Source organism: Bacillus rossius, chromosome 5 (genome assembly GCF_032445375.1).
Source record: "Bacillus rossius redtenbacheri isolate Brsri chromosome 5, Brsri_v3, whole genome shotgun sequence".
Taxonomy (NCBI): Eukaryota; Metazoa; Arthropoda; class Insecta; order Phasmatodea; family Bacillidae; genus Bacillus; species Bacillus rossius.
In genome coordinates this window covers 52,181,346-52,191,083 of record NC_086333.1, presented here as the reverse complement: position 1 = coordinate 52,191,083, position 9,738 = coordinate 52,181,346, and the positions used below count along the sequence as shown (strand labels likewise).

The 9,738-nt window shown below is 36.8% G+C and overlaps 1 protein-coding gene across 9 annotated transcripts in view; it reads right to left on the bottom strand.

Annotated features, from left to right (window-relative positions):
- Positions 1–1,446: 1,446 nt before the first annotated feature.
- The window catches only part of LOC134531796 (D-serine dehydratase-like), a 29,128-nt gene continuing 20,836 nt past the window's right edge, over positions 1,447–9,738 (bottom strand). For all 9 annotated transcript variants that reach the window (XM_063367737.1, XM_063367736.1, XM_063367733.1 and 6 more), the window contains one exon: positions 1,447–4,997. In XM_063367737.1, coding sequence (XP_063223807.1) covers positions 4,908–4,997 — 90 coding nt within the window. In that variant the 3' untranslated portion in view covers positions 1,447–4,907. The remainder of the gene's footprint in view (positions 4,998–9,738) is intronic.

Below are 9,738 nucleotides of genomic sequence, written 5' to 3'. Positions count from 1 at the left end.
GTACCTTTCCCCTACAACAGTCGCATCGTCATGGCTAATAAAAAGGATGGGACTCTGAGGTTCTGTGTCAATTTCAGGCCCACAAACATTCTCACCATTCCTGCACCACCTCCTCTTTTTAAAACAACTGATGCCCTAGCTGGGCTTGGAGATGCCTCCATTTTCACTACTCTGGCAGGTGCCTGTGGGCCCCTCTGACCGCCCCAAGACCCCCTTCACAGCATCTGACGGCCGGCACTTACAGTTCTGTGTGATGCTGTTCAGGCTGATGGACACTCCCACGAACTTCCAGACTATGATAGTACGCATCCTGGATGGCTACATTGGCAAGTTTGCCATGGCCTACCTGGACGACGTGATCATCTGTCACATTTGTGGGAGGATCACATGCACCATCTCGCCTTGGTCCTTGAACAGCTCGCCAGGCATGGGCTTACCTGCATCACACAGAAGTGCCACATTGACAAAAGTGCCACATTGGGGCAGCAGAAATTGAGTTCTTGGGGCATGTAGTCGACGCCGAGGGTTACCACCCGCTGCTCAGGCAACTGGCCCTCATTGAGGACAAACAGGAACCCAGGATTCGGAAGCAGCTGCAGAAGCTTATGGGACTGCTTAACTGGCTGCGGTCATTCATCCCGAACTTCGCAATGATCACTGCATCCATGACCACCCTTCTGTCCCTCAAGTCGAAGTTCTGGTGGACAGAATTCGCGGAGCAGGCGCTCTGGCGGGTACAACAGCAGTTCTGGGAGTGCCACGCCCTGTCGCTCAGCTTAATGCCTAATCGGCGCCTCAGCCAAGGCGTGTGTGACAAACACACCCGTGATTGCAGTATAGTGTATAGTTTAGTATCTCGAATGGCCCACGCGCTGACCTGTCGATAGTCATCCTCGCAACTATCGACTTGGAAGCATGTATCACTCCGCCGGGTATGGCTGTATTCTTCCGCCTGAATGTAATTCCTAATTTGTGAAAAAGACATGTAATAATGATTTATAAATTATTAATGCTTTGATCACCATTTAATAATGGAATGTTTATGTTTTATTTTAATATACATGCAAAATGTGTCTAACTCTTGGCCTGGTTGGTTTTCCGTGAAAGTGTCCCAGAGTGGTGCGCGCCTCTTGGGGTTCAAGGCAGTCGCCCTCTACCCTGCGCCGAGGCCAGTCACGTCCGCGCACCACAGAGCCTTTGCCTTCCCACCATCACCGATCAAAACAGCATATTGTATTTTCAAATCCGTTTCATCTACTCTGTGGCCGGCCTCCTTCAACTCGTCCAGACACCGCTAGTCGCTTCACTGATCATACATTGCTCCTCCAGAACACTTTCCTGATTCAAGTAATTTTATCTATTTAAAACGGCTTCAAGTGTGTTCAAAAGTTCACACATAATTTTAATGAATTATGTATTTATAATTATATATTAATTAACAAAATATTTTTCATTTATAAAACAATTGATTAAGTTTCTTTATTTGGCACATAAAATATTTTTCTACAAAAAATACATACTACAGTTTTAATATACAATGAATATAATTATATCTGCAATACAAACAGTTATATTACACTAACATTCCCTGATATCAAAAAAAGTTGTTCCAATTTTTGAATGTTCAGATGGTTTAAGGCACTTGATTTATAAAAACAACATAGACAATTGTTAAAAAATTAAAAATAGTAATCTTCTGTTTTACATTTTTATGGAGACAAAAATTAAAGGCAAACTGCAAATGAGATAATAAACACTAAATATTATATCATTTTCATAACTTGAAACCATTATATAATGTTCTATATAAACACTTAAAACCTTTAGCTTTCTTTTAAAATAAAAATCTGTGAAAGAATATTAAACAATACAAAATATCAAAGACACATTCATTTAATGCCCTGTTCTAGAAGCAAAACATACAAAATTCTGTTCTGGGGAAAAAAATTCAACATAATTAAAAATGCAACATGTAAATCAAGAAAAGCCTTATTTTCTTTCAATGTAAATCACATGAAAACAGAATGTCCTGTACACAAAGTGAGGAACTAAAGTAAGCCAGGAGTAAATTCAAGGTTTTATTGCGAGTGGCGATCTATTTCACTTTGCAAACCGTTATGAAGGCAATAAAAAATATTGTTTCTGATCCTGGTTTTTACGACTAGCAATTATTAAATTTGTAGAATTTTCTTTTCATTGTCCTGATATAACATTATAACATAATAATATCAGCATGGTAGAATATAGAAGCACAACCTTAACAGAGAAAAATACATACTTACATTAGGTACATACCTACATACATACATTAATACAATACATATTATTTTCCTAATCATCTCACGTACACTAGCCAGGTAAATTTTACAGCATACTTTATTATTCAAGAAACAGCTATGTCCAAAAATGGAATCCAATTTTAGTTGCTATTTTAATTTTCAAATTAATGTAAAAAATTACAACTTTTGTCAGGCAGAGAACAAAGTTACACCTTTTTAAACTTGATTTTCTGGGTTTTTTTTTAATTACACACTATGCAACTGATACTAAGATTATATAAATTTTCCATTCATTAAAAAGTAAACAATAATTGAATTTATAGGTAGATGTGTAATTTTTAGCCAAGTGAAATAAAAATAAATAATAAATCTAAAATTCAAAGCAAAAGCAATGTTTTTAGTAAAAGTGCTTATAATAATTACTAGCAATAATAGTGAATGAACTATGGGAGTTAAAATACTATGTAAGAACAATTACAAAGAAAAGTATTGTAAAACATTTGCTAGAGGAAATTTGAGTACAGCTGATACTGTTTGAATCTTATCTTATTTAAAGTCTATATTTTCATCAATTTCGCATTCATAACTTCCAGCATTCTAACCTCTTTTTTAGTTTTTTTTTAAAAAATGCTTCAAGCATTATTTTACATTTTTTTTCGTGTACTGTCGTGCCAAACTGTGTAGTTGCAAAAATTATAAAGGTATTTGGAATTGCCATGGATATCAATACTCAAACTCTATATTTACAGATATAAATAAATGGTAAAGTCACTGAGGAAATGAAAGAAAACTAGCATTTGGCACTATTTTTTTTAAACTAGTATTTGATGTCAGTTGATGGGGAGTAGACTGTTAAAGATTTAATTTAATCTCCGAGGTTTAATTTGTACAAAATATTCAAACTTAATGGTGATAGTAAAGTTATATACCCTTATTTATATTAGGTACATTACGCAAGTTAGAAAAAGTGTGAAAAATGTGGTCTTTCGGATTAACTGTACACAAGTTTGGCCACCGGCGGTTTCTGGAATGTCTTTTACTGGCAGAAGAGTTTATAGGCAACAAAAAACAAGAATCAAAACAAAATATCTGCCAACAGAGCCAAAAAACTTTGCTTACAAACAGATGATGGTACCGGTATGCGAGATAATAAGTTAGGTACTGTGAATGTACTGCTGAATATGAAATTTTGATTCATCTTTCATTCAAGTCAACACGTGGTTATATGACTTACCTTTTAGCCGAAAATGATATTAAACAATTATGAACAGAACACTAGGAAATGTTAAATTAGTGACACTTTTGAAGGAAATGTGTATTTGTCAAATTATTATCAATTAAATATCAATCATTGGTATAACCTATAACCACTAAACACTTTTTTAAACAAAATAAAAAATGCTCGAGACACAAAACATGAGCTATTATCGTGATCAAGAGCATAGTATGTTTCAATCTCGGATATTCAAGTCATGTACATCCTTTGGATTTCCTGTGATGAAAAAAAAAAAAAGCTACACACAGTATATTGTCCAAAGTTAATAATGTTGAATTTTATCAAGGTATTCCACAACGTAACTCAAAAACAATACACTTAACCTGGCGCTAGGCTTTGGAGGATCCAAAATTTAGGAATGTATTCAAAAAGTTTAATGCTTGGTATCACATGTCTTGTCAATTGCTATTATTTTATGGCTCTTCCCATAAATTCATTGCATAAGCTCTCATGTATTTTATGTTTGGTATCAAATTTTCTCAACAGATAATTACTAAATATTATCTCAAAAAGTGGTAAAATTAAATGTAAATATGTGTTTATAATTATGATCACTCATGAGACCTTTTACAGATTGAAAATAACATCAGATAAATATCCAGTGAGAAATGTTGTTAGCCAAAGCAAACGTAGCTATCAAAACAATTTACCAGAAAATTCCTAAAGTAATACATTGATAATCATGAAAAGAAAAAAAATAAACATCTAGGTGTGCGAGACTAAGGCTGGGTTTATAAACTACGCAATGAACACGATGTTGAGCAGCAGTTCAACATTAAACCAACGCAAAAATATCACAGTCGTTTATAAAGAACGCAATTTGCAAGACATCATCAACCCTGTAACATAAAATCTTAACATGGTAGAAACAAATTACTACCCCAATCTTTTGTTGACAATTCATTTTTATCATCAAAAGTAAATAAATTGTCAATAAATTGATTTTAAAAAGTTATATTCTTTAACTGTGTGAAAGTTTTAACAAGTGTGAACTTGATGCATATACTAATAAAAACAACACTGTAGGTTTCTATACACATAACATCTTCATCTTGAAAAATGTTTTCAGAACACTGCTCTTCAAATATGGTCACTGAAAATGCAAACAAAAAAACTCAAGAAAGTTGCAAGTTGGACGATGTTTGCATTGCATTATTGCACCTTGCATAGTTTATAAACTGGGACTCTAAATGTGGTTGCTTAACATTTCGCATCTTGCATTCTTGCGTCATTTATAAACCAGGCCTGTGCCTTAGGGCTCAAGGAACAAATGTACATAAATCCTAGACAGTTCCATATCCCTTCAGCAAAACCTCTTAAAGTGGTAACTGGTTAACTAACAACGGAGATGATCACCATCCTCTTGTGGGTATCCATTCTTCAATGACCTTGTCTCCTTCATGTACGTAATAAACCGGGTGCATGGCCGCTGTGGCACACACCTGAAACAACCATCAGTTTCCTCTCATTATTCCTTCGAAAAACCAAGCTAGTCAATCAGGATTCATTCAAACTGGTTGTACATGCTTTGCTTCACTCACCAATTTTCTTTCTATCATTTTTTTATGTAGAAAAATTTTTATTGTTGTTTTACTACATCACCACTGCATTACGAGTATTGTAGCAAATTCTGTTGCCAGATACACATATGCTAAGATACATGTTTCTTGACATTGGTAAAATGTCAAGTAAATATTCATAATTAAAATTTTTTGCTTGCCCGACTGTGCCGTTATTTTTTTTTCTCCATGTAATACTCACACATACAGATGGTTATTTCAATTTGCTTTTTATTGCTAATTAGGGGATATTTATGTTGGTTTATTCTGATAACTATCTTGCATTTATTATTTCAAAAATGTTCTGCTTAAAAAAATTAGTTAACATTTTTTTGAGCTGTAAGGTTATTATGTAATAGTGATTATAATTAAGAACACTGTGCAAGTTTTACCTGCTTTTAGATATTCTTAAATAAAAATATTTTAATTAATTTGACACAAAACATAAAATGCAAGAACACTATCATAATAAATTTACAGGTAAAGTCCTCAACTAATTGCAATGACAAGAAAATGAAATAACCAACCAATGAAACAACCCAGCCTTCAGGATGGTCACAGGCTTTTGTTGCAATTGTCACGGCAATCTTGGCTCTCAAGCTGAAACTATGTTGTGATGTTAAAAGAATAAACCAATGTTTAGCTTGACCCTGCAGTCAGTCACTCAGATAACCAACAGTGATCGTCACCCTTACGATGCGGACTGCAAGTCCTTGTGAAACGTCAGTTAACTAAAACACCATGACGCTGCTTTGAACCATAAACTAAACCTGTCACAGTTCTAGGGCCCAAGTCTTTTATGAATGACCTGAGCAAAAACTGTGCAAATTAATCAAATGTCAGTAAACATAACATTTTCCTCAATCACAACTCTCCAAGCGGCCTGTATACCGTATTTAATCGCATAATGTCCGCAGCTTTCTTTTTAAATACTTGAAATGGAATTTTTTAAAATCCGCATAAAGTACGCACCAGACAAAGCAACCTTGGCCACCCCTCAGTGGCGTAGCGTGCCATCTCGGCGCCTGGGGCGGGAGACCAATTTTGCCGCCCCCATTCTATAGGTGCTTAGTTAAAATTAAATTTCACATGCAATGAGGTACCTTTTATTGAAGTTAAAATAGGATGAGCGGTTTTACAAGCGGATTCTACGGGCCTTATGAGCAGCGAAGTCAGAAATAACTTTGTCAAAATCAATATTAGCAGCCAATTCTTGTTCAATCGACAATATAGCTAAGTTTGATAGTCTAGCGGAGCTCATAGTAGATCTGAGGTAATTTTTTATTAGCTTCAACTTCGAAAAACTTCTCTCACAACTTGCAACACTAATCGCCAAAGTCAAATATATACGAATCAAGATGACTATATTTGGAACCGAAATTCCGAGATTCAGTTTTTGAATGAACTGGAGGAGCTCCAGTGGTCCTTTACCACTTATATCTTCCTCTGATTCAGAACAGGCAACAACAACAAACTGCTGAAGAAGCTTCCGCTCCATCTGAAACTCGTCCTTGTCGATGTCTTCTAATACATGGGAGGAAAGATCACACTCGAACTTGCTGTCCAAAAGTTTCGCTGGCATCAAAATTCCGAACTTGTCCGATATTTCTTGAATTTGCTGGAATCGAGTCGTCATTTCTTGAATGATCTTGTCGAATGATGCGATAATCTCTGGACGGATTTCCTGTTCGTAAGACAAAGCTGAATCTTCAGAAGATTCATCGCAATGCATGCGTTTTTTCCTGCGAATTCTTCTCGTTTTGAGTTCGATTCCGAGTTTTTCGCAGAGAGTCTTAGAAAAGTCAATTGCTTCTTGCACGAAACGGTCTCAACTTTCCACTAAGAGGGTTTTCAAAGCGCAGAGTTTCTGAGCACACTTATCCACACTTAGTCCTAGTTGCTGCAGGTAAATCTGTGAGTCATCTACTTCAGGTAGCACTGCAGCCCAAAAGCCAAGAAAAGTTAGGAAGTTAAATGACTGCATGGCTGTCAGGAGAAGACTGGCTACCGATCTTGTTTCGGAAGTTTCAGATGAATCTGTTAATTTTTCCAGTACCTCAAGAACTACCTCAAACTTATTTTTAAGCATCTTGACAGCTACATGTCTACCGCTCCAGCGCGTTTCAGTGACTCGTTTTACTGCTTGACCTGTGACGGCAACCAAAGCGTTCCATCGAACAGTTGATGCGGAAAAGAAGGCAAACAGCTTCTCCAGAGTTACAAAAAACGTCACGGAATCCACTGATTCAGAAGCAGCGTGTTCCCCAGCCAAGTTTAGTGAGTGGTTTGTGCATGCAACGAATATAGCTTTCGGATTCAGTGCTTTAGTCCGGGCTTGAATTCCATTGTGGATCCCTGACATTGTGGCAGCGTTGTCATAAGCCTGTCCTCTCAGATTCTGTATGTCCAGTCCGTCTGATGTTATCTTCGCGATTATATCGTTCCTGAGATCTTCTGCATTTTTTCCTTTTGGTTCGAAGAAGTCAATGAAAGATTCTACCACGGCGACTTTTTCTCCTTCGATATGTACATATCGCAGAAATTGGCTCATTTGGTCATTGTGGGAGATGTCTGGTGTACTGTCGAAGATAACGCAATAATATTTAGCTTCTTGAATACGACGGATGATGGTGGATCGAACTTGCTGTCCCAGTAAGTTTATAAATTCATTCTGGGTTTCTGGAGATAGATACGAAACTGAGACTCTTGCTCCCAGCTTTATCTTTGTCAGGTGTTCTATTAGAAGAGGGTCGTATTTAGCTAGGAGGTGCACTAACTCCAGAAAGTTCCCGCGATTGCCACTATCATCTCCTCGAATGTCTTCTCGATGTCCTCTGAAGGCCAGATTCTGTTTGGCTAAGAACTGGATAATATTCAGCAACCTGTACAGTACATCCCTCCACTTCTTCTCCTCACTTTCGAAACTTCTTGTTGTTTCTGATCGATGGTTGCTTTACAGTTCAGGCGAACTTCCAACTCCTTCCATTTCAAGAAGCTCTGTTCATGGCCCAGGCTATTTTCATGGTCTCCTATTCTTGGATTTAGCTTCCACCATTTGTTGAATCCTTCTTCAGATGCGAAGTTAGAGCCGGAATTGCCAAACAGCTTGCAAGAAAAACAATACAAGGATTGCTTCAAAGGTGAGTACACCATCCATGTTCGGAGAACCTTTTCGCCGTTAGATAATGGTTTGTAGAACCACTCTTTGGTTAGTTTTCGGGTACCGCCTTTCGTTGAAGTCCCTGAGCGAACAACATCGGCAAATTTGGAATCGATGTGCTGTACTGAGTCAGATCCGCGACGTACTAGAAGCGTTCTTACTTCGTCGGTCATAGGAGAAGGCCAGCAACCTACATCGTCGAGATTCACATCTTTGATTTCGGCAGGAGCAGAAGGCACAATTTCAATTATGTCTTCTTTGGCAACATTCACTTTTTATGCAGGCTTATGACTAGATGCTTGAGGTACTTTTGATGAGTCGACTTCGTCTTGACCCTGCTCTGTGGTGGGACCAGAACTACTTCCAACTGCGACGGCAGGTAAGTCTTCTTCTTGTACCTGTAAAATAAGTTATGTATTCCTATGAATATTGGCCGGAGGACACGTTAGAATTTCAAATAAGTATTTTATCTATCACAAATCAAAAGTGGTTTTGGTGACGGCGTGGTTTGCCGGGCTTACAGGAAAATTTACAAACAAAATTGATTTTGTATGGCAGCTACCTTTTTTAGAGTTTCCCGGTAAAAACTGACTGAGTAAGCCATGTTATAGATGTTATTAAAAGATAAAATGACGAGAAATTTGAGAAAAATCGTTGGCGCCATTTTTGAGCTAAATGAAAAATTATGTTTTCTTTGTGACAGGTACCATAAATAATCATGTTATCCAAAAACAAAACGAAAATTCCTAGACTACTACTAGATTTACAAAACATCCCCTATTGAAGTTTTAAATTCAAGTAGCAGGACAAAATTCAGTCGTAAACTTAAAAAGATGTACCTTAACTCAATGTAATTTATGTTAATATACTCCATACTTTTTAAACAATAATCAATGTTCAAACAGCTATTAGAGCAATTTTAAGTGTATTATAAAATAAGATTTAATGAACGAGTGTGACTCCGTACTCACAGACAAACCTAGGTGAATAGGTTTTGCGAGACTAATGTAAGAAATATTGTAACTTTTGTAAACAATAAATAAATAATAATAATAAATAACTGGAGTAATTCTAGGCCATGCATGATTCTAGATGGAGGAATCATATACCTACTTACACTGGAATCACTTCCGCTGCTGCAGGATGCCACCGAAGACGTTAACGTGGCTTTCGAACCAGAACTGGAACTAAAATATTTCAGTAATGCACCTTGAGACTTCTGCGCATCTGCTTTTTTCTTAGCCTTTTTTTTGCGGGATTCCGCACCGCTTTATTTGACTCCTTTTCATTTTCAAAAACTAGTTCAAAGATTGGGTAAAGTTCTAAATGTTTAGTTTTAGAAGATTCAACAGTATTTAAAAGATCGAAACATAATCAAAATGAATTTCGTTCCGTATCCGAAACTCTCGCAAAACAAACATACGAGTAAAGCGTGATTGCGTAGCGGTACTTCACGATGCACTA